Here is a 25,257-nt window from a genome sequence, read left to right on the forward strand (position 1 = left end):
ACTAAATTTTTAACGCTCATTGCAAAACATTTGACTACTGAATAAGATTCACAAAGCAGTATCTTACACATGCGTTAACATCTGTATGCGTTGCTGTCATGAAAAACTAGCATCAGGACGTACATGATGCCAAGCTGCATAATAAAATTAGCCTTTGGACGCTAAACAGGAAGTTCCTATAGCTTCATTAAAATATAGCTTTTTTTTACATGACTACTTATATAAGAGACTGTCTGGTGCCTGGTTTCCTTTCTCTAAAATAGAGAAACTAGTAATTACTGTGCATAGCCTTTAAATGCTATAATCATCTGTCAAGTGTGTGCAAAAGCTCTGTTCTTCATTGCAATCTATTCAGCCTTCTACACAAAACAAAGTCTTTTTGAATCTGGGAAAAAGCTGTCAGTTGATACTGATTGCATGTTTCATTTAGTTTTGAATAGTTTAGCATTTAAAATTATTAGGGGCATCCGGTACCCATCTGTAACTTAGAGTCCAGCAAGCAAAAGTACAAAAACAGGTAACATGCATCTCTCAAAAATGTGGTCTTAAAAAGAGCAACAACATTTATTCCTCTTGGCCCAGCCAAACCACCGACGTTTGCTGTCGGAAACGATTGCATTTTAAAAGCACATTGTTTTCCTTTGTGGTTCGAGAAATTCACTTTAAACACTGATAATGAAATATGAGTAATGAAAAAAAGAAAATGATGACACTTGCGTCAAGTTGATGCTTGCATTATGACACAGTTTTTCAAGCCTGTCAACAGCATTAGATGATTCTCTGTGAAATGTCCAACTGCAAATAGAATTTAAAAACAAGACCTGTCAGGCATTTCTGATTCATGCTTTTCCCATTCTTAACCGACATACAAGGCATGGAGGAGCTTGTATGCGTTTCTGTGTGTTTTCATATGTGTAAGGTGACAGGAGACAGAAAGTGAGATAAATGAATATAACACTATAAGACTGACCCTGTCTTTGTCACACACATTTTCACTCTTTCTTCCTCTCTGCCCTGCTCTAAATCCTCCGTGTCGGTGTGACATCCATCAGGTCCCACAATGTGCTTGTGAAGCCTTTAACTTCCCAGACGCCCAGCTTGAGCAAAATGTTGTGCACTAATCCCACCACTGAGATTTACCATCTTACACGCATATAAAAGCTGGTGTTACACTCGACTATAACTGCATAATTATCCTCACTGTGGAAATCTGAGGTCTGTCTAATCTGTCTAATCAACCTATACTGTTTTTGCATCTGTGCATTATAAGTTTATGACATCTTTTCACGCATCAGGAAACTGAAAAGATCTCTAAATGACCTCACTGAGCCATTAGGCCCTTAATTACTGCTTTAAATGATTTCCCTCAGAGCTAAAAGGGTACTTATTTACACCAAATATGATAATGAGGACAGAGGTGAAAGCAAAAAGATGGTATTCTTGCATGATCAAAAAAAACCCAGAAATTATTATTAGCTGATAGGCTTCAAAAGTCTAATTTATAAAATGTAAATTTAAAAACAAAATTCACATTTAAAACATTTATATGCCACATCTTATTTACAATTGTATTTACTTTGGTGGAACAACTTCAGTGGATACCATTATAATCAGGCAATTCTTACTATCAAATGTATAATGCAACCTGTTGAGATTTTCTGTCCCTTTCTTCTTCTCAGTCTCTTTTGTCTCTTCCTTTATACCCCAGGATAAAAGAATCACTGCATCAGGACCATCTGTCTGCACTTTCATTTGCTAGAGTAGGTTTATAAAGAAGGGGAAGCATCAGTCATGCAAAAGGTTAATCTCTAAGCATTCTGCAAACACATTTAGATTACTATTTTGATATAATGCAATGCTAAGCCCTTTACTCTAACATTAAGCGTCACAACTTAATGCCTCACTCCAATTTTTTACCTTATCCCCAAAACCAAGTGTTACGCTTATTGTCTCTGACTCAATCTCATGAAGCCTTTATGGCTGTGTCATGGTACCGGGTCTATGACTCAGTGTTTCTATGTTTCTTATGTTCTTATTTGGTATTGTTTAGTTCCTTGTTCTTCCTAGTTTATTCATTTGTATTTCTAGTTCTGAGTTTCTTGTTCATGTAGGTTATTCCATTTGTTCCTGCCTGCGTAGTCAGTCATGTCTGTCATGTATGTTAAGTTCTATCTCCATGTTTAGTCATCTGTTTCCCAGTCATGTCTCTCGTGCCCTCTGTTCCCTCTATTCACTCAGTCCGTGTCTCAGTGTGTTTCTTGTGTTTCCTGTTTTATTTTGATAGTCCCTTGTCCTGTGTTCACTGTGTTCAGTTTTGCTTCCTCCCTGTTTCATTGTGTCTGATTAGGTGCAGCTGTTTTCCCTTGTGTTTCCCATCCTGTCATTAGTCGTTAGTCGTCTGTCTTCCTCTGTCTGTGGTCATGTTGTCCCACATTGCTGTGTATGTTTCTCTGTGGTCCTCGTTTAGCTCACAGCTCCTAGTTCTTGTTCCTAGTTTAGTTCACCCCTTTGTGTTTTGAGTTCTGCATTTGGGTCCTACCAATGCCTGCCACGCAGCTACATCATGTGAATCTGACAAAGGATTTCAGAAAATGCTGATCTACTGAGATTTTCCAGTACACTTATCTCTTGGGTTTACAGAGAATGGTCTGAAAAAGGACAAAGTATCTAGTGAGTGGCAGTTCTCTGGGTGTGTGCTGGAGTTTGATTAGTGGTTAGAGTAACAGGTTTCACATGTTAGCACATTTAAAGTGAGAGAATTAATTCAATTTAAATTCAAAAATGGAGTAAAAAATGCAAAAACAACTTCACTTTCATTACATTTTGCTTGTTGCACTTAAATTTGTTTGTTGCACTCTGTCAACCAGTGATATGACTTTTACAGAAAGGTAAGCACATCTCAGAAACACAGGGTTATCTCTTGATTTAAAGAAAGTTTATTATATCACATGTTTACCAAGGTAGTTAGCAGGAGGAAACTCATCTGGTACAAAGATAAATAACTGAAGCTCCTTTACTTGCCATTGCTAGCTGTGTTTGTTTACGATAAGCAGATCATAACTGATCTCAGGGCAGTGAAAGCTAGAACAATGGCAGCTTTTCTTGCATATCTCCCTTCGTCTCCCATCAATTTATCCACAATGTTTATCCACAATGTGCAAGCGCAAAACACCAGAAAAAAGATTACTGGCCTCTGCACCTGCCCAGCTCAATTATTGTTAAAGGGAGCAGACACGACCATGACATGCAGACATCTACAGTTTCGTATGTACATGAAACAAGTGGAGCTTTCACACACATTCATGTGATGAAAAAAAAAAAATCAAGCAAGCAGGCAGACAGGTGACTGTAGACTTTCCTTACTGAACTTATAGTAAGCTTCATTAGTGAAACAATTCAGCAGGAGAAAGACCCAAACATAGAAAACATACAAAAATTCAAGTCTGAAATCCAAATTTTTCATCCAAAAACAGGTAACGGTCATACATCGTGCAGCAGTCAGTAAGACAACTACTCCAGAAGAGGAGCAGTTAAAAGTCTAATAAACAGTTGAGAAGTTCGTACACAAGAAAACAAGAAAAACTAGGAACTCTAGAAAACTAGAAGAAATAATAGCTAGAAATCTTGAGTAAGGAATCAAAATGTTCCTGCAAACGAAAGAACAACTGCAGGTATAATGACTAATTACTGGTTGAACACAGGTGGCAAAGAAAGTGGGGGAAACAGAACAAAGACTGAGGAATAAGACAGAAATTTCAGGAAAAAAAATACGTGACTAACACAAACTGAGTAAACGCAGTAAAAACTAAAGTAAGTAGACCAAAAAATGATCTCCTGCCTCCTTTAACCGATCACTTTTCTTTGACTTCAATGAGAAATGTCAGGAGGTCACCGAAAGGCGTGACGGAGAATTTATAAGGATTTTACTCATGAACGCTCATTTTGCTATGAACTGTGAGACAAAATTAGCCCACCTCCTTTCATAATGGAAAGTTCATTGCTTAAGGAAGCAATAAAAGAAGCACTGAACCATCTTAGTATTTAGAGGGTTTACATAGTAATTAGAATGTCTGTCACACGAATACTTCCAGGTCACTTCACTCAGAAGTCTTTCTAAGTGAAATTGACTATTTGACTGCATCCTAACACAAGGATGGAAAACTGACAGCAATATGCAATGAATAAGAAGCTAAGCAGGACATATCTAAACAGTAAACTCCACATAATGACAGTCTCTCTTTTGGCAGCTTGTGAAATGTCAAACAGTATCAACAGAAGCCTCACTTCTTGATGCATTCTCAATCATCCAGGTAAGTAAATCTCCAAAAAGTTGCTTCTCTTTATCTGAATGTAGCGTTTTCACTACATCCAGTGAGACGCAGTGAGACCACACTTGTGACAACAGGTCTCACCAAAAATCTCAGCTGCACAACTTTTTGACACACTTGTGGTTACGGTAACTAGTAACACTGAAAATCTTACTAGTTAACTCCAACAGTCAAAACACTGAACTTAAACTCTAATTAACTAGTAAAGAACAAAATGCAGGGATGTTCTGGGTTAGGCAGTAAATTGTTGTAGTATCACTAGTAAAGGAGGGAAGCATGAACTAGTCTGAAATAAGGAATTACACTGAAGATGATGTTGTTGAATGAAGCATCTCAAGATACAATTTTGATTATTAATATTAACATATGTATATGCATAAGTATTAACATATGTATATGAAGTCAGTAGGGCTGCCACGATTAGTCGACTAGTCACGATTATGTCGACTATTAAAATCGTCGACGACTGATTTAATAGTCGACGCTTCGTTTGAAGCTTTGTAAGATCCCAAAAGACGCAGGAATAAGTAATAGGATTTAAGGGTGTAATAACGGACTGAAACAGAAGATGGCAGCACTGCATGTACAAGGATGCCAGCTGCTGTTAAACCCCGAAGAAGAAGAAGCTGTGTCCCAGAATTCATAGCACGGCCCAGCACAGTTGTCAACAATGGCGGCAGCTAGTTAGTTTTAATATTACTCTTATTATTCTTTCTGGGTCACAAAATAAACGTTTAACATATTTTCAGGCGAGAATATAACTGTGTAAACCTGAAATATCTGCTCAGTTTATCAAGACACCACATATTTTCAAAAGCGCTCCGACGTTTTCGGAGACGTCTGTTACCCACCAGCTCGATAGCTAGCTGGGGGCAAGGCTCACTAGAGCCCGTGAGAACACCGGACACCCGGCTAATCGTTTTCAAACCCACCGGCGTCTTTCGCTACTCAGGTTAAACATGATATATAAGTCACTTAGATAACTTCAAAATGTTATTGTTTGGCTTTTTTTAGTATTTTATTTGTTCCTGAGTAAATCGGTTTGGCTGAGATTAAAGTTATAGTTTTTACACAGCTGAATAAATGTCAAGCAGACAACTGATCAGAAGTGTGAGATGCTCGAGAATATACTCCGGTGTCCCGTTATATTTTAGATAGCAAGGAGTTTATTAAACTTCACCGAAACAATCTGCAAATTTCATTAAAATTTAATAAACTATCATTTTGTATTTATTTTTAGTTAGCACATACCTTAAACACTTAAAGCTGTAAGCTAAGGATAGTTATATGAGAGCAGATGCGTGCTGGTGCAATAAGCTGTACGTTTTACGTCCAATGGATTTGATTAGTCGACTAATCACAAAAATAATCGGTGACTAGTCGACTATCAAAATAATCGTTTGTGGCAGCCCTAGAAGTCAGTGCTTCTCAGCTAGGGCAGCTAGGGAGCAGTGTTGGTCAAGTTACTTGAAAAAAGTAATCAGTAACTAATTACTGATTACTTCCCCAAAAAAGTAATCCAGTTACTTTACTGATTACTTATTTTCAAAAGTAATTAATTACTTAGTTACTTAGTTACTTTTTAAAAACACGATTTACAACCTGAATAGGTGATGAAGCGATAGGTCTTTCAGCCCAATTCTACTTTTTCTGCATAATCCATCATACAAAATGTAATCAAATGGAAAAGTCTCTTTTTTTTAAACTTGTTTTATCAGTTTTAATCTTTTAACTTTATGCATCAAGCAAAAATTAAATTATATGCAACATTCTCTGACTTGAAGAAATTAGTTTAACATTTAAACCTATTTTCTGCACATTCCAGCACATAAAATAAAATATTTTTTGTGTTTACACTCAGTCTTTCAAATAGATGCAAGTAAAACACAGCAGAAAATAAATCAAATCAAAGACTAGCGGTCCTGTTGCTCTATTTTCACCTGTTAAGCAGGAGTGGTGTAGGCGGAGGTGTGCTCTGGTGCAGGTGTGCTGCAGCAGTCAGTTGAAGAATCCGCGAGTTTCTCTGTGAATTTCCCATTATGTCGTTGCGCACTCGGTGCTTGTTTAGGGGGTTTTTTTTTCGCTGTAAAAAGAAGTTTTCTTCCCACGCACAATGGACGCTAATGTTTTTGTCACTTTTTATGGAATCAAACTCAAAGTAAGGTCAGTACTTCCACACTTTAAACGCTCCATGCTCATACTCTCTCCTGCACTCGATATATTATCCATTGTTAATCTGTGCACAGCTGTTGTCCCGAACGTCGCACTTGCTTACGTCATTGTCATGAGACATTCTCGTAAAAAAATCACGGTTTTAGTAACGCAGTAACGCAGCGTTCCTATGGGAAAGTAACGGTAATCTAATTACCGTTTTTGCAATAGTAATCCCTTACTTTACTCGTTACTTGAAAAAAGTAATCAGACTACGGTAACGCGTTACAAGTAACGCGTTACTGCCCATCTCTGCTAGGGAGGAGGAATGTAATCAGCAGAGATGAATGGAAACAGAAAAGCCAACACTGGGCAGGATATTTGATGGAAAATGCAAAATTTGAAATGGTACTGAGTGAAAATAATGTTTCCAGAGATGATCAAGCTTACAATAATGGTTTATTACAGCAGCAAAATTGATGATTTGTTCCATTAGTAGTCCATTAGGATATCAGATAGCGCATTTGCAGGGTTACTGTGCACATCTGCATATTGTTTTCACACAGGTCAAACACATAGTGATATGCTGAGGTAGACTTATACAGAAGAACAAGGTGGACAAAAACATACAGACACATACCAGTCACACATGTGCAAGCATGTTAAAAAAAACATCTTTTCACGAATTGCACGATTTTGCACTAATTTATCCTGCACGTGTTTTAAAAGTACTATACATGCTTTCCAAAAAGTTACAAATTTAGACAAGTCAGCCAAGAAGGATTCAGTGACATAAATATAGACAAGCATGAATAAACATTGTTATTATACAGTGTTTAATAAGGTAAGATTAACATTACCGAGAATTAAGGAAGCAAAATGTAGAAAATACTTCCATTTAGCAATTTGAATGATGTTATATGAATTAGTTACTGCTGTGACTTGACAATTTCACAGGGGTATTGTTGTTTCTTATTTATTTTGAATTGTCTCAAAAAAAAGGGAGGGAAGCCAACTGGGCTTCGAGGATCGAAACATCCATGGGGAAAAAAACAACAATTTAGATGTTTTCATCCACTGCCATGAAAGCGCTGTTGTCACTCTGATACCGGCTGTCACAGGATGCTGTGGAGTCCTTAATAAACCTTCAGAAGAACTGTCAACACCTGAATGCTCGGTGAAATTGATTTTTGCAGCAAAGTCAAAGTATCTGTGAAATGTCAGATGCAATCATGTCCATGAATCATATTAGATGTTAGCATCACAAATTGATATATTCAAACTTTCCAATAATTAGTGTGTTAATTTCATTAGTACAGTTTCTTTAAATTGAAAAAAAAAATGTCAGGCTTTACACAAAAGAGAAATGCCACCATATAGTGATAAATACACAGACGAGGAAAAACAGAAAATAAACAGTTATTGGGGTAAATTAATGTAAATGAATGTGTGTAGTACCCCATGCTTAGTGATAGTCTCCAGTAGGAAAACATATACTAAAACAAATTTCATTAATATGTCTTATATTGTTTTATTATACTTAATCTAGACAACTACAATTGACCGTTACATTTTAGTATTAAATGAAAGGTAATGGTTAATATCTTTGACAATATATAGTCAACAAACACATAATATGATAAACATGAACTACAAAAATGATTTGCCATTGTAACGATTCATCATAGACTTGTCTCTCTATTTCTTTTTTCCCCTTATCAAACACCATTATTATTATATTTCTAAATACAGCAGATGGTACATCAGTAACACCTGAAATATTTAACTCAATTCATTGTCAATTAAACACAAAACCTCAGAGTATTAATATCATATTTTAATGGCAAGTAAACCATCAGTATGTACATCCATATATTGCTTTCTGTGACCTTCTCCTCCTTGTCCCCATATAAAGTGCATTAACCACACTGCCATATGTCAGTTGACTATTTTCTTCACTCCCATTGGTATTTATTTCAGTTGCCTCCGTCAAATTTGTAACCCGCTACCTCATTTGCATTCATAGTCTCTCATGAGTGCTTCATGTGGTTTTAATGAGATAAGGTTACATTTTATGCCATATACTTCCTCCTCAAGCTTGTATCTTGTATCTGAACAGAAACCACATTTCCTATAGAAAGTTGCAGTTGTGAGAAATGTGGAAAGGGGAAAGAGATACACTAGCCACATTATTAGGCATATAAGTTCAACTTCTTGTTAACACAAATATCTAAACAGTCACATGGCAGCAGCTCAATGCATGTAGACATTGTCAAGGCAATCTGCTGAATGCAAACCAAGCATCAGCATGGGGAAGGGTACAGGTAGTACCAACAAAGCTTTATGCGTCCAGGCTGACCTGAGTATCGTAGCAGACCATAGCCATTCTTTTTTGATCACAGTGTACTCATCTTCCACTACCTTGGGTCCACAATCACTGTTGGGATGTACAGCCAACAACCCTGTAGGAACTGTGTGAAACTGTGATGCTCTCCCAAAAGGTTGATTCTGTTCATCTGGATGAAGCATTTTTCAGTGGGAGAAATGTTTCGTCACTCATCCAAGTGACTTCTTCAGTCTCAGGTGACTGCAGGTTTTCCCAACCTTATAAACAGTACGTTGCACAATGACTGAAACTAGCACCATTGAATGAATAATGGACTGGGAGGTCAATATGGACCAAAATGGAAATGTTCAAGAAATGTTTCTAGCAGCTTGTTGAATCTATGTCTCAAATTATTAAGGCTTTTCTAAAGGGCAAATGAGGGTCCAACACAGCACTAGCAAGCTGTACCTAATGAAGTGGCCGGTGATTGTAGAGAGGAATGGAAGAAAGCAGAACTGTCCATGTAGCAAGTGTCCAGGGCAACCAGGAATTGAGCTAGGGACTATTTCCTTGAAGAGATTTGTGCTTATATAGTATGTGCACCACAACTCAGCTTTAAGTTTGATCAGGTTTCTTTTTTTTTTTACCTCTATTCACGCTCCTTCTTCCTAAAGTCACTGTCAGTTGAGATCGTCACATCTATCACAAGTACTTTCCCTGCATCTTGTCAGCCACCAAGACTGTCTGGTTAGTCTGTCTGGAGCTTGAAGTCCCAAAGGACTTTAAGTCTGCTATTCTTACCCACTTTTGGTGGTGTGTTTCATTGGGATTTGGGGACTTCCAACCCGCAGATGTTCCTTTTCACTGTCCCAGCTACTTTGTAGCTGTAGACAGCAAACACCTGTCAGTGTTTGCTGTCCCAGTACACAGCCTGGAACTCATGTCCTGTCTACTCCTGTCTCCATGTACTGAGGGCCTGTTTTTGTTCTGCCATGATCAGAACCTAAGAGCTGTTCATCAAGCAGCCTTTTTTATCCACGGGCAGTTTAAAATAATAATAATAATAAAATAATTTAATAAGAAGAAAAGCAGAGACAGCTCACTACAGATAAACTAAGAGACATGAGCACACAAAGCATTGCTTTGTTCTGCACTAGTAATGAGCAATTTTAAAACAACAAAATCATCAGTAATATTTACAACACCTGAGTGTTTCCTATGATAAAAAATCACAAATGGACACTAATACGTATAAAAAACAGTGTACTGTTAAAATACAGTACACTTTTATTCTTGTTTCTACAAATACTCAATTTTGTAATAGGATATAATGATCTTCTTTTATCGTTCTACCAAGTACTTGGCTTTTTCTAAGCTCCTTGGCTATAACAAGAAAAGAATGAAGTTGATCCTTTCATCCAAGATGCTTTATCAACTTCCCCTTTATCATCAGATGAGCAAGTGCTTCTTTACTGATTATTGAAGCCTCTTCTATCCTGTCCAGCTTGCCATTTAATATCAGACTTTATAAATCAAAAGCAAACCTTCTGAGAAAAGATTTGAATTGATAATTTTGTCAGTTTATATAGATTTTTGTGTCATATTTCGTTTTACAAACTAAATATGTTATGTTGCTTGGTGAGTCTGGATTTTGGGCATCTCAATAACTGCCTCAAGACAGACCTTCTGACAATGTCAAGTGTCTCCCAGATATGAACCGTTGCCTAAACGTATTTCATAACACTAAGTTTCTAAAACAATGATAGGTTCATACAGCATAAAATGACTGATGCCAAATGTTATGTGGCTAACTGCTTTGATAAAGGGCCATATTCAAAACCCTTCTGTATGAGCACAGAATTGCTTGGATAGACCTTTTACATGAAAGTGTCTCTGTGGGATAAACGCAGCTGCAGCTATGATAAATAACAGTTCTGTCTGATACAGGTGTGCCAGTGTGCAAGCACTGAATAGTCAATTGTATTGTGAAGCAAATGTCGATAATTAGCCCACCTAAATGAAGCATGCAGGTTTATCAGATGCAGCTGCTCATTATATGTCCTTAAGTGTATTTTTAGGTTTTGCTTCATTGTTTTAATGTACAAAGTAATTTCTAGGGAATGGAAAAAAAGATATCTGACTGGACATGAGCCTGCAGACATACAGGAAGGACACTCGGTGACCTCATTACTGTTACTCACCCACACCCATTTTCATTATTCCCATCCTCTTTACTAATTTCACTTGTTTATAGCCACCAATCTTTCTCCGTTCTCATAATTACTTGGTTCAAAATCGATGCACTCCTCTTGCCCTAATGATTAGAACGTCACCAGGAGTGGTAACACACCCAAGGGCCTAAAAGCAAGCATGCAGATAAGCAGTTGCTTAGTAAGAAGCGTGTAATTGCTATGCAGACCAAAACAAATGGTCCAGCAAGGCCTATTTATTCTTCAGTTATGGATTTGACTTATTGGGATGCAAAGGACATCTCTGAAATACAGAGATGAAATTAAAGTGTGCAAATATGTTGAGTGGGTAGAAACTGATAGCATGTATTGCATCAGTAAACAGCACAAGCCACTTACAGTTTATCGTAGAAACCTACAGAAGTGCTGTAAAAGAACTTTAAATGAACTCTTCACAAACACCTTTGAATTTTCTCCTTTTCATTTCTTATTGGACTCGATCCTTTTCTTCTGGTATTGCACTCTGTCTCTTCTGAGATGATTTTTTTTGCTTAAATAGTTCACTCTTCATTCCCAGTTTGTTTTTCTTTTTAATGAACATAATTTTTAAAGGTTTTTGCTGTTTCCATCAATTGGATATTGTGTATTTGTTCCTAAGCTTGGCTTTAAACAAATAAACAAATATTAGACAAGTAGAGAAAAAAAATCAATATAGATTCACATTATTTCAAGTCTGCCTTAAAAAATGCTTTGATCCCCATATAGACATTGATTATAACATTATGGTGCTGCAGCTGGGTTACAGGAGTGATGCAGGACCCCTTTTTCTTTGACAATGTAGTGTTCAGGTTTGCAAAAACAGAAATCCCTGAAGTAAAATACGATGAGCAATTAATTTGTCTACCATTTATTCATTTGCATTTGAAAAGCAGAACTGGGCCATGAGAATGACAAAGACATATAGAGTTAAAATGCGACACTATGGTGAAGAATGCTCTTTATGTTTTCACTTTCCCCAATTTTGTCAGCTGAAGCACTTTCAGAAGTGCTTCAGCTGACAAAATCCCACAAATAAGTGTAGCTGTCACCCACACCAAGTGCAGAGCTATAAAGTTGTGTAGAGCCTGCACAATAACCACAAGCAAGCGACTGTAAGTAGTGGCCCTGATAACTATGCTGACTAATTTGTGTGTATCACTACACAGTGCCACTCTCTGTCTATGTGTCTTCACATACAGCACTTTGCTGCCCTTTCTTTGGAGCTTTGGACTCAACATTCAGGTGTTGCTATTTGGAGCCGGTATAAAAGTTAAGAAGCTATGAAAAACAGTTCAAAAATCACCCTTGAACTCTGTCTGTTTTTGTTAGAAAAGGTATGTTCAGCTGGGGACAGCCTAGCCGTTTCCTCTTTTTACCTTACATAATATTTAATCCTGTCATCAGTCATGTCCTTTCCTGCCTTTTTGACCCAAACTGAGTGGATAAATGTGTAGCCATCCATGAAGACAAAGGGCAGAGTCTTTACTGAAGAACAACAAAAAAGAAAAAAAAAGAAGGAAAACGTCAGACTACGTCAAGGGAGTATTTCTGTTTGTGTTAGCCAAAATTAGCAAAGTGAAGTTCAAAAAGTGTACTGTGAATGGAGAGATGAAAGACAAAACCCTTTAATGTTATCCTTAAAATGTTATGAGGCCTTACCAATAGAAAAGGTCAAAGAGATCGATTGATTGTTACTTTTTAATGCAAAAACATAAATATTTTTGCTCTTTTTCTATTTTTATTTCTTCCCCTTACCTGAAACCCATCAAGTGATTTTTATAGACAGACTCCTCCAGTGAAACTAAAAGTCGTTTTGACAAATCCTGACTGTGTGGGAGGTGCTGTGATGGATATGCACAAACACCGGGATTTTGAAATCATAAATAAGAAAAAAAAAAGTGTTTGCATGCCAGGGCTCATGTTATAAATCCCTCAGCATGTCATGAGAAGTAAAACAGTCAAAAATGTCACTCTGACACTGTCACAGTCTGACAAAGAGACTGAAATGTACTGTAGATATCAAGCTGGGAGACGATTAACTGTGTATTTGAAAATGTAACACATGGACCACAGAGGTACGATTTAAATGAGGTGATTTTTTTCCCCCCTTGGTTTTGAAAGGGGTTTCTGTCTACACTGTAAGTTAAAAATACATGTAGAAAGAAACAGTAGAAAAAGTGAGGCTGAGGGTGGCAAGAAGAGGACAAGTCACTATTCACTGGATGCTGGTAAGATGATGGGAAAATGTTGCTTTTTCAGAATGTGTTCCTATTTTCGTCTCAGAACACTCTTAAGGCCACTGACCAAAATGGTCCATCCTCAGAGCACTCAGTAAGGTCGAAACAAGTGTAAAGATCACAGAGGAAGATTCTTTTTGAAAATGTCTAATGTATATATTACTTAATGTTAATGTATATTTTCTCCTTTTTTTTTTGACACTTGACGCCTCACCGATTCTAGGAGCTTTTCTGCTTTTTGTCTTTCTCTATTTCAAGAAGCTTTCCAGTGAGTGGGCAGCACCAAGTCCCCGAGGATTTAATGAAATTTCTTTTTTTGTGAGACAATTTTTAAAATGTCAAAAACAGACAGTTCAGGGAAAGGCAGGTCTGTCAGTCTGGCTTGTGAAATGGCGACTGATGTTGACCGTCATATCAAAATGTTTTATTTATTGATTTTATTTATTTATTTATTGAGCAGAAAAATGTAGCTGCTGCTTTTATTATATCAGTTCATTTACTTTCTTCCTCTCTACAACCTCTTCTCCAAGTGTTTTTTTTGTGCTTTTCCATCATATCTCAGTAAGTTAGGGTGCTATAATAGGATATAGGATTAGGTAAGATAAGGCTTTTCACACCATATATATATATATATATATATATATATATATATATATATAGATAGATAGATAGATAGATAGATAGATAGATAGATAGATAGATAGATAGACCTCCAGTGGTTCAGTGCAAGGCACAAGGTCACGGCATTTTATGTCAGGACAGGATGAAAATAGAAAGAAGGCCAGGAGCTGGACAGATTGAGGCACAATGAGTCAGTCTGATAACACAGACGGACTGAATCAGTGGGCTGAAAGCAGAAGGCAGTTCGTGGAAGTAAGTGTGTGTCTGTGTGTGTGTGTGTCTGCTGCAGTTTTTCAGAGGGGAGGGAAATGAGAGGACATCAGAGAGATGATGTTCTTGGGTTTTAGGGGTTAGCTGCAGGTGGGGAACACCAGTCCTGCAGGTCCCTGCGGATGTCTTCAAACTGTTCTTCAACCCCAAACACATGCTGAAAATAACTCCTCTCCCTTTATTCCAATTAGATTCATTCTCTCCCTCTTTTTCTGAAGCCATCTGTTTTCTGTCCAGTTTTACTTCCCGACTACAATATGGAAAAATGTGTCTTTTAGCTTTTACATTACATTACAGCTGATTTTAATTTGTGATGTTAAATGTAGAAATGTTAGCATGTTAGAAATAAACACCATCGGCATCCTAACTGATCAAACTGGCTGGGATACTAGTGACCAACCTACTCACTGCAAATTTATCTTACGTTTGTCTTATGTTTTATCTTGTCACAGGAATACTGAAAGAAATGGTTGCCAAGCTGTGACGAGGGGAGAAGGAGAAGAGAGAACCTTGGGCAGCACTTAAATTTCCGCAACTTAACACTGCCCTCCTGTGGTATATCTAGTGAAGAAGAACAGATCGAGCTTAGTCACAGGGAATAGTAAGTATTACACTGAATCGGTCCAGGATTTTTCAATAATATAATATAATTATATTATATTTTTTTCTAAAAATTTATATATTGTTATTGATTACATGCAAAAACTTGTTTTAATTAAAATTTTTAACACTATGTACTACAAAGCGACAACCAACAAATTAAGTAGCTACTTACATCATATTTTAAGGCATGTTTACTTAAACATGTTGCTGAATATACAAGCACAGGATAATCAGTTATAACCACAAAATGACAAATATCACATCTAAGCTTTTTTTTAATTGTTTGCTTGATTTTTTTTTAATTATTTTTAAGAGTGAACATTGTTCCGTCCCTTGATAACATCACCACAATGGGGCCAGGAGAAACGCTGCTCGCAACATATTGTGACAAAACGTATACATTCACATGACTGGAGCTACTCATTCTGAATCTGAGGGCGACGTGTGGGAATGGGGTTACAGCTGCAGAAAAGTTTCCATGCAGGTGTAAAATGTATTCAACATTCAAACAGATACTAGATGGTAGATAACACAAACACTGAAAGTGACACAGAAAAGGCTGGCATTTTGTCATTTTGTCATTTTGTTTAAATAATTGGGGTCAACCATCCAAAAGCAACAGACCGTGCACAAGAGAGGTGAAGAAGAGAGTGCAGGGTGGAGTGTGTGGAGATTAGTGTCAGGGGTGATTTCTGACAGAAGGACAACAGCAAGAGTGAAAGGAATGTTTTACAAGATAGCAGTGAGGCCCGCTGTGATATATGGTTTGAAGATGGTAACACCTACAAAAAAAAGAAGGCAGAGCTGCTAATATGCTAAGATTTTTAATGGGAGTGACCAAAATGGACATGAGTACATCAGAGGGAAAGCTCAGGTTGAGCTGTTTGGAGACAAAGTTAGAGAGGCAAGGCTGAGATGGTCTGGACATGTGCACTGGAGTGAAAGCAGATGTAATGGAAAACATGTAGCAGCCAGGTTTATGGATGTAAATGTGAAGGAGGGTTAGTTTGAAAGTGGAGGATGCTAAAGAAAAGGTGAGATGGAGGCAGATGGTCTGCTGTGGCGATCCCTAAAGCGAGCAGCTGAAAGAAGAAGAGAAAGTTATGTCCTGTGTGGAGAAAGGATGAACTCATTCAGTGTATAGCAATGTTTTTATATTCCGAGTAATCAAATAAAACTAGTTAACTGAAAACAAACACGGTTTGGAAAAGTAACTAAAACTACACTGCGCAGATATAAAACAAACGTTTAAAAAAGAGTTTTCAGCCTTGTTCTAGGTCGTGGATATTGAACTCATTTTACATGATGGGCCACATGCAGCCCATTTTAATCTTAAGAGGACCAGAAAAGTGAAACTTTCCTTTCTGTCACTGTATAGAAATTTCATTGCATATTTAATCTTAGAGATATCTTAGTTAAAGAAAAGCAAGTGCAACTGCTACAGCAGCTTGTTTTTCTACACAATGAAGAAATGTTGACGTACAAAATGAAAGAAATCTGTCAGCAAAACCCGTTGGGCTTAAATTAAGAAATAAATATGTACAATTACATTTTTCTTTTTACTGTGGACACATTGAAAAAAAGTCTATATTATATAGTGAAAAAATTGATTTTCTGTAATGTAATTTTTGATCTATTACTTAATTACTTTAGTGTAGTATGGCTGTGGGAGAGAGAGTCTTTTCTTTGGCCGATTCTGGCCCTTGGGCCTTATGTTTGACACCCCTGTTCCAGATATTACATCCATTCCAGATATTAGAATCTAACAAATACCCCCATGTTGTGATAAAACGAGTAAAAAAAGTTATTACTTAAATGATAATTAAAAACTACAAAAAAATACAATGAAATTAAACATTTGCACAATAAAAAAATAACTGCAACAGGGAAACTACTTTAAAAAAGGGTGAAACGTTTGCAAAAGAAACAAACATATTCTAACTAATGAAACTAATAACTAACTTTAAGAACTTTGGTCCATACTGTAACTTGCAGAATAAAACACAAACACGGGCTACAGATGGACAGATCTATGGTAAGCTTGCTGCTCTATGTTCATATGCTATATTGACGTTCCTCCTCCCGGAAGTCAGCCTCTGCCTCCCACGCTGCCTCCTTCCCAAGCAGAGCGAAAACCGTAGTTACACGTCCGAGTTGCACGGGGGTAAAAATTGTCTGTTGTGAGTTGAATTCACGTCGTATCTGTGGCTGCACACTACTGTTGCGAGTGAAATTAAGCCCTGTGTCACGCTGCTGTGGGTCAGTGTGGCGCTAGCTGCTAAAAACACTGCGACGTAGCATGAAAGCTAGCCTCCTGAGTTAACCAACACTTAGTAAGTACTTTGTTCTACCAGTTTTCCAGATATACCCAATATACTGAACGTCGGGTACATGTTACTAAGATAGCTACTTTATTTAAATGTATCCTAAAATAATATTTATTGCAGTTTATTGAACGCTGAAGCACCTTTGAAATAATTAATCACCGCTAACTCTGTAGTTAAGCTTTATTATAGTCTATTGTTGAAGAAATTAATTAGCATAACAGGTAGAGATTCCAGTTTTCAGCTCAGGTCTTTTTAAGTCATCAAATATTATAGCGGAAGGTTTGTTTTGCTGAAAGACTTGTCAGTGTAGATTAGTGGTTACACAGCACAAACTGATAACAGTTGAAAACAACAAACGCTGCAGCGAGCACGTAATCTGATGTTAGTTATTCTTTTGATAAGACCTGTTTGTTAATGTGGCTACTGCCAATAAGAAACCAATAATCTGTCACTCCTACTATATTTCGTTGACTCACAGGGAAGAGAATCCCTGTGTGTCTTATTTTCATCACCTCTCCTTCTTTTCTTTTTCAGAAAGCAAAAATGTCAAAGATCGACAAGATGAGCATCCTGGGGGTGAGGAGCTTTGGGATTGAGGATAAAGACAAACAAGTCATCTCTTTCTTCACTCCTCTGACTGTTCTGGTTGGACCCAATGGAGCGGGGAAAACAGTACGAAAGCATTTCTGACAAAAGCAATACTTGACTTATTGAAACATGACAGTGAACACAAGGGTCGACATAGCACTTTTTGTATTTTCCAAAGGCTTACAGGAAAAGTTGAAGAATAATATTCCAGAATGATAAATGCTGCTGTCATGTATTCATTTCTTTTTGATGCTTTCAGACTATTATTGAATGCCTAAAGTATGCAACATCTGGAGAACTTCCCCCTGGATCTAAAGGAGGTGCATTTGTTCATGATCCAAAGGTTTGTTTGTGTTGAACTAAAAGTACATTTCTCTATTTCTGATTGTAGTGGTACGCTTAAGACTCATAATGTGTGGCATGCATCTGAAATTACTTTTTGCAACAGATTTGTTTGTGTATTTGTAATATTTTGTATGTTTTAAATGCAAATTTAATACTAGAAAACATAAGACAGGGATGAAGTGTGTGAAAAAGCCTGATTTAAGTCACTTGTGAAAATGACAATAAAACTCCTAACTGCTTGGTGTTAAATATCTTTATCAGGTTTAGTTTGTCTTCATACCTTAAGAATTGCTATGATTTCTCAAATTTAGCATTTTCTGAACATGTTAAAATTCAGTCTTAGCCTTTACATCTTCTTCAGGTCCTTGTTGGATGATTTTTACACCTTTATTCACGTATAGCGATGTTCATATGATTCCAGGATGCCCATGAGACAGATGTGCGTGCTCAAATTCGCCTCTTATTCTCAGATGTCAATGGAGAGAAAGTGACCATCCAACGTTCTATGTCATGCACTCAGAAGGCAAAAAGCTACACATTTAAAAGCTTAGAGCAGGTCATTACCAGATGGAAGTAAGCCAAAATCTTATGTTTCTTATGTAAAGTTTTGTTTAAAGCTAAAAAAAAAAGAGAAATATTTGTGGATTGTATACTAAGGTTTCCTGACCTTTTTCTTATGCGACTGTCTATTATAATTCATCCAGAGATGGTGAGAAAGTCAGCTTGTCTTCTAAGTGTGGTGAGCTGGACCGGGAGATGATTTCTGCATTGGGTGTGTCGAAGCCTGTCCTAAATCATGTCATCTTCTGCCACCAAGAAGAGTCTAACTGGCCCCTTAGTGAGGGAAAAGCACTCAAAGACAAATTTGACTCCATTTTTGCTGCAACCAAGTAAATGGACTACACAAGTGTTGCATTACCCAGTTTTAGTCTAAAAGGAATTTCTGTTAATGTCAATTTCTCTCTCCTGATCAGGTATATCAAAGCTCTAGAGACAATGCGTCAGCTGCGTCTCAAACAGAGTCAGACAGTCAAAGAGTGTCAGGTGGAGCTGCGCTACCTGAAGCAGAACAAGGAGAAGGCCCAGCAAATTCGAGAAACTGTGGACAGCAAGGAAGCCCAACTGATGGCCTCAAAAGACAGCGTCCAGCAGATAGAGAACCAGATTGAGCCGCTTGAGGTGGGCTGGTGTATGTGTGTTTTGTGTATTTATTTATTTGTTGGCTGCATATCCATGAGGCCAAGCTTCCATCCCATCACATCCCAAAGGTGCTCTGTTGGGTTGAGATCTGATGACGGTGGAGGCCATTTGACTGCACTGAACTCATTGCCATGTTCAGTAAGCCAGTTTGAGAAGATCTGAGCTTTGTGACAGTGTGTGTTATCCTGCTGGAAGCAGCCATCAGAAGATGGGCACGCTGTGGTCATAAAAGGATGGATATGATCAGCACTCGGAGAGGCGGTGGTGTTTAAACGATGCTCAATTGTTACAATGGAGTCCAAAATGTGCCAAGAAAATCTTGGCGAGTGGTTATTTAAGTTATTGTTGTCTGGAAGCAATCCAGTCATTCTCCTCTGTCCGCTTACATCAAAAGGCATTTTCAGCCAGAGAACTGCCAATCTCTGGATATTTTCTCTTTTTCAGACCATCATCATCACCTTTCTTCCCCATTCTGAAGCTCAGTTTAAATTTCACCAGGCTGTTTTGACTGTGTCTGCAATGAATGTGTCTAAGTCTAAATGCATTGCTGCTATGTGATTTGCTGGTTACATACTTGTGTCACTGAGCAGTGCAAGAGGTTTACCTAATGAAGTGTATGTATACATGCATACATATTGTGGTGCAAGCAGATTTCAAACCTTGCAAGTATTTCTTCTTGAGTGGAAGAAGTTGAGTTGAGTTTTTTTTTTAATCCTGTGTCAAAGCATATGGGTGCAATGAGCACCTTGGAAGGGGATAAAATATATAAAATAACTTAAATATCTTATTCTTATTAAATCAACTGACCAAATATATTTTTTATATTTCACTGCAAATACATCCCTGTAGGAGTCTGTTACAAGTTTATTGTATTTCACTGCAAATACATCCCTGTAGGAGTCTGTTACAAGTTTATTGTATTTCACTGCAAATGAACAACCAGTAATGCTTTAAGTAACTTCATTCACTGAATCGGCTGAATAAAGCTTATAGCGCAATAATATTTAAGGTATAATGGTAATCGTCCTTTTTTCTCTTTTTTTAATATTTCTTTTTCAGAATCAACTGATGGATATTGACCTTAAACTCGGGAAAGTGATGAAGCTAGATAATGAGATCAAGGCTTTAGACAGCAGGAAGAAACAGATGGAGGAGGACAATAAGGAGCTGGAGGAAACAATGGAGCAGGTAATTTGATAATATACGTAGTATATATATTTTTATTTTATTTTGTGATGAAAAACCTAAAGCAGAAGAACAATTAGGAATGACAACTTTTCGTAAAGGAGGAATACCGGGATGAAAAAGACTGAAAAATTAAGTATGAGATAAATAATAAAATGCATGATCAAAGTTAATGAGGTTGTATTATTAATGTTTTTCTCCCTTATAATAGGCTTAATTATATTTATGTATTCATGTAAATATGCCAGACTTGGCCACACAGGCTAATTTTCTTCTGCAGGAAAAGCTTAGCAGTTGCCTCATTGTACTCTAGAGTCCACTTTGTATGATGTGTCATTATCTTCAGTGAGGAACTAATAAAAAACAAAGCTACAGAGGGTGAATGAGATTGTTTAACTTAACAATGAGCCAGTTAATCTTTGGCTAGCATGACTACTCTATCTTTTCACTTCTCTGTTTGTTGGGTGATGGGATCTATTCCTATAGTTAACAGTATCAGGACTTTGAACTATATGGAACCAGAGCAATTGGGGCAGATTTATGACTGTGAAAGACCAAATTTATTACCACTATATACTGTTTTTATTTTAAAGCATTTATAAAAGCAGGTCCAAATGTCTATATTAATTGCACTCGGTGAGCCACTCTGAAACCAGTTTACTGTGTGTGGCAGGTGTTTCAGGGTTCAGATGAGGAGCTGCAGGAGATTTACCAGAACCACCAGGGGACAGTGAGGGAGAAGGAGCGAAGGCTGACCGAGTGCCAGAAGGAGCTGGAGAGAGCTGGCAGAGAGTGTCAGAGACTCAACAGAATCAAAGCTGAACTTCTGGGTGAACAAGGTACCCACAGCTGTACACCTGGTGCTACCAGGGTAGCTAAACATCTGTATCTGAATGTGAAAGCACACGCACGATTGAATATATTCCAGCATTCTGGCAGAATATCACACTCAATGCTAAATAAATGATTAAGCTGAAAATATTCGTATTATTAAGGCTATTTTTTTCAGCATAAACTTTATTTTTCTTTAGTACAAGACTAGCTTCTTACACCTATTTTGCTTTTGTTTTTCCTTCTTCCCAGGTCGTCTACAGTCGGAAGCTGACCACCATACACAAAACATCAGGAAACGTGACACTCAGGTAATGGGGGCACAGTCGCAGTTGTTCTAATGGAGGCTTTAAATGAATATAATCGAGTGACAGAGACTAGGAAAATTTCATCACAGCAGTGTCAAGCAAATGTTAGGTTGTTCCTTGAACAAATCACACATGTTGGTATATTTTTCCTCCCCTTTCCCACACAGGTTCGCTCTCTGTCAACCTATCTGGAGATGGAGGGCTATGACCGACCACCCTTCACTGCTCTTCAGCTTGAGAGCTTTCATCGTCACGTAACGCAGAGACTGGAGCAGGAAAAAGGGACACTTAGCCAAGTTATGGTAAGAAATTCTCAGTTGAAATAAAAAACCAAGAGTTTTCCTGAATTCATGTTATTTACAAACAGAGTTAAAAAACAAAATGGACAAGAATTCTTTTAAATATTTTCATTTTTTCATTTCTGTTTAATGCTGTTAAGCAGTGCTATTGTTTTCTCTCTGTCTGATCATCTGCAAAGACTCTTCAGGGCTCGCAAAATTTCAAAATCCCTGGTAGCCCTTCGGGCAGGGACTCTTCAGTTTTTGGTAGCCCAAAATAAATTTAAGTAGCCCGAATAAAAAAGAGAGCAATTTTTTGATTGATGTTTTGTTTCCGTTACAATATTATACATTAAAGTATAATATTGTAATGGAAACAAAACATTAATCAAAAAATTGTTTAAACACAAATTACAACATTGTATAAAAATTACAATCATCAACTCAAATACTTGGTTCTAATTGAACAGAAATTTCTATGAACTTGTAAGAACTGTGTAGGACATGAATCAGTCTGTGTCAGATCCTGAATTTGAAATTTCCACTGAAGTCACGGGAAAGAGGCAAGTGGAACCAAGATCGAGGCCATTTGCTTTTTGAAGTTTGCAAAGACTGCTAAATTGTGCCAGTGGTAGTTCACTCTTTGCAACATAGTACGCTATTCTAAACTGATTTTCAGGTTTATTTTTAGTATGTTATTTGCAATTGGTGTTTGTTCTGGGAAAGATATTGCAGACTGAGCAATAATGCATTTCTTGCATTTCTCATGGGTTCTAATGGGGGCCTTTCTTAAAATGACTGGTCCCAGTAACAAAGGCGCTTGTCGACTCAGAAATCGAGGGAAAAGCAACAACACACCCGGCAGAACATTATGTTATTTACACGGGTGCACATAAGTGGTGCGCATTCGCTGTCAAAATAAAAGACGCGCACCAGATAAGAAGTTGCAACGCGCGTTTGCGTCCATATAAAAGGCACTGTTTTTGTCCGCTAGAGTGGGATTTTCACGGCACATTCTGCACCACATCTCTGTGCGTTCATCATTTGTTTGAAGCCAGCTCACCTCCTGCAACCACTTTTCCGAGAATACGTGCTTCTTTTGTGGTTCGGACTCCTTCTGACATTTCTTTGGATGTGGAGGAACACCAAAGTAATTGCTTAAAGGAGCTTGCTTCTTCGACATCTTTAAGAGTTCTAAACAAATGTCTGTCCTCCTCCAGAAAATCTTATGTACGCAAACACGCGTTGCAACTTCTTATCTTGTGCGCGTTTTTTATTTTGACAGCGAATGCGCACCTGCGGACCACTTATGTGCAGCCCTGGTTATATAGCTCATCATATCGCAGCCACAGAAATTCTTTTGTCCATGAAACCATAAAGCTGCACTTTCTTTTTGCCTTATAGTCTGATTTGTCATAACTTTTCCGTTTTGTGGTAAGCTTTTCTTTGGCTGTCACTTCTTCACGCTGACCTGTCTTATTTGGCTCAGCAGAACTAAAATATATATCCTGCTGCTTTTACACACGCACTCACATAACGCTCAGTGATTCTCTGCGCGATCAACCTCTCACATGTTTAAGCTTGCTGCGGGAGATTTCACTTGTCATGTTTGCATAGTAAGCTAACGATTGATAAGACGATGTCAGAGGAATTGGTGCGCAAATTATCATCACTCACCAATCAGTGCTGTCGCTCTCTATAAAACAGTTCGCGCGATTGCAAAGTGAAAGCAAAAAACAAGCGCAAATTCAAACACGATTTCAATATGTCACATATTGACAGTGGCTCACCGATGCCAATGACATAATTACCCAGCTACATTTCCGAAAGAATGCAAAAGCATTGAAATATATTTTCCTATGATAGCCCGACAGGCAGGGCAGAGACAGATTTTGGTAGCCCGACTGGAAAAATCGCTAGCCCCGGGACGTCGGGCTAGCGATTTTGCGAGCCCTGCTCTTAATACATAAATATATCTTTATTATTCACTAGTGTCTTAGAAGGTTTTTCCATAAAACATTCAGTAATATAGACAGAAACTGTTAAGACGATGTTGGCATTTCATGTGCAGTTTTCTCTTTTGTGAAAGATTTTAACTACTGAACACAAGAAGCCACTGAAAATTCCACTCTTACTATATTCACAGAAGTTTTTACATCACTTGTGAATTTTGGACTGTGCAATTAAAAATAAATATGCAGGTCATGTTCATGGTGCCTTATTCCTACGTGTGCTTTTGTGTCATAAGGTCGATCTGCAGGAAAAGGAGCAGCAGAAGCAGCAGTCTATTGATGAAATGAGGGATAAGAAAACTGGCCTGGAGAGAACAGTGGAGCTGAAGAGAGACATGCAGGGAAAGAAGCAGCAAGAACTGAGGAGTGTCAGAGCAGAGCTGCAGAGGCTGGAGGGTTCGTCTACTCGACTGCAGGATCTGGAAAATGAATTGGCTAAAGTGGTGAGAGTATTTTGTTTTGCTGTGAATTTTAACAGGTGGTTGTTTTTTTGTTTTTTGGTTAATTTGCAGAATTCCATATTAAGGATTACACTTTGTTTGGGACACACAGAGCATGTGAACCTACACACAGTTATTCTGGAAAAAGATGTTGGTGCCCTCCCTACACATTCCCTCAAAAAATGTTTTTAATTTGTAGCATGTTAGACTCTTTATTCACACCAGACAAAGAAGTAGCAATGCTCAGGTTGTAACTTGATGTTTTGTCAGTAATGGTGATAACACTCGAATAGGGCTGGGCCATATCATACCGTTCATGGTAATACCGGTATAATGTTGGGCAACGATAAGAAAATGAAATATCGCGATAGAATATGGGTAAAACGTGCATGGGCAGTGCCTTTGTTTACATACGCACATGGCGGAAAAAGCATTTTGGCAACGGAGAATGAGAAGGGCGAAAGCGGATTGTTGAATGAAACAGATGAACCAGAACTGGTTTGTAAAAATGCTGCAACTTCAGTGGTATGGAACTGGTTTGGTTTTCATCCGTCAGATACACAACAAAGCACTATTTTTGGTAGAGCATGCTGCGGGCCGTCATTATTACCGTGTTTTTTGGAAAATACGGCACACTTAAAATCAATCCTTTGATTTTTCTGAAAATCGATAGTGCCCCTTATAATCCCGTGTGCCTTATGTATGACTTCTGGTTGTGTTTACTGACCTGGAAACGATTTTATGTGGTACACGGCACTCGAAAATCTGTCAAATGTTTTAGTACGACTTTGCTAAGCTACGAACCCACACCGCTTGATGGATTGTCGGAGCATTACGGCTATCGTAGGCAGGAGCCTGGCGGAGTGATACATACTGTGTTTCAACATAATATTACCGTATTGTGTGTGTATAACCTCTTTTTAAGTTTTGTGGATATTCTACATGGTTATGCTGAGGATATGTTGGCCAGTTTCCACTG

At 37.8% G+C, this 25,257-nt stretch overlaps 1 protein-coding gene across 2 annotated transcripts in view; it reads left to right on the forward strand.

The window, feature by feature from the left end:
- The first annotated feature begins 16,842 nt into the window (after positions 1-16,842).
- rad50 (RAD50 homolog, double strand break repair protein) overlaps positions 16,843-25,257 on the forward strand; it is a 33,459-nt gene continuing 25,044 nt past the window's right edge. Inside the window, exons 1-11 of one of the 2 annotated variants that reach the window (XM_084940627.1) lie at positions 16,843-17,097; positions 17,626-17,763; positions 17,939-18,022; positions 18,446-18,597; positions 18,729-18,914; positions 18,999-19,203; positions 20,284-20,412; positions 21,083-21,248; positions 21,493-21,551; positions 21,716-21,850; positions 24,075-24,281. In XM_084940627.1, the coding sequence (XP_084796753.1) occupies positions 17,635-17,763; positions 17,939-18,022; positions 18,446-18,597; positions 18,729-18,914; positions 18,999-19,203; positions 20,284-20,412; positions 21,083-21,248; positions 21,493-21,551; positions 21,716-21,850; positions 24,075-24,281 (1,452 nt within the window). In that variant the 5' untranslated portion in view covers positions 16,843-17,097; positions 17,626-17,634. Of the gene's footprint in view, positions 17,098-17,625; positions 17,764-17,938; positions 18,023-18,445; positions 18,598-18,728; positions 18,915-18,998; positions 19,204-20,283; positions 20,413-21,082; positions 21,249-21,492; positions 21,552-21,715; positions 21,851-24,074; positions 24,282-25,257 lie in introns of those variants that run through there. The other variant, XM_084940629.1, reaches the window with a different exon arrangement.

The sequence above is a fragment of the Perissodus microlepis genome, chromosome 10, assembly GCF_051167445.1.
Source record: "Perissodus microlepis isolate ML-2025 ecotype Zambia chromosome 10, ASM5116744v1, whole genome shotgun sequence".
Classification (NCBI taxonomy): domain Eukaryota; kingdom Metazoa; phylum Chordata; class Actinopteri; order Cichliformes; family Cichlidae; genus Perissodus; species Perissodus microlepis.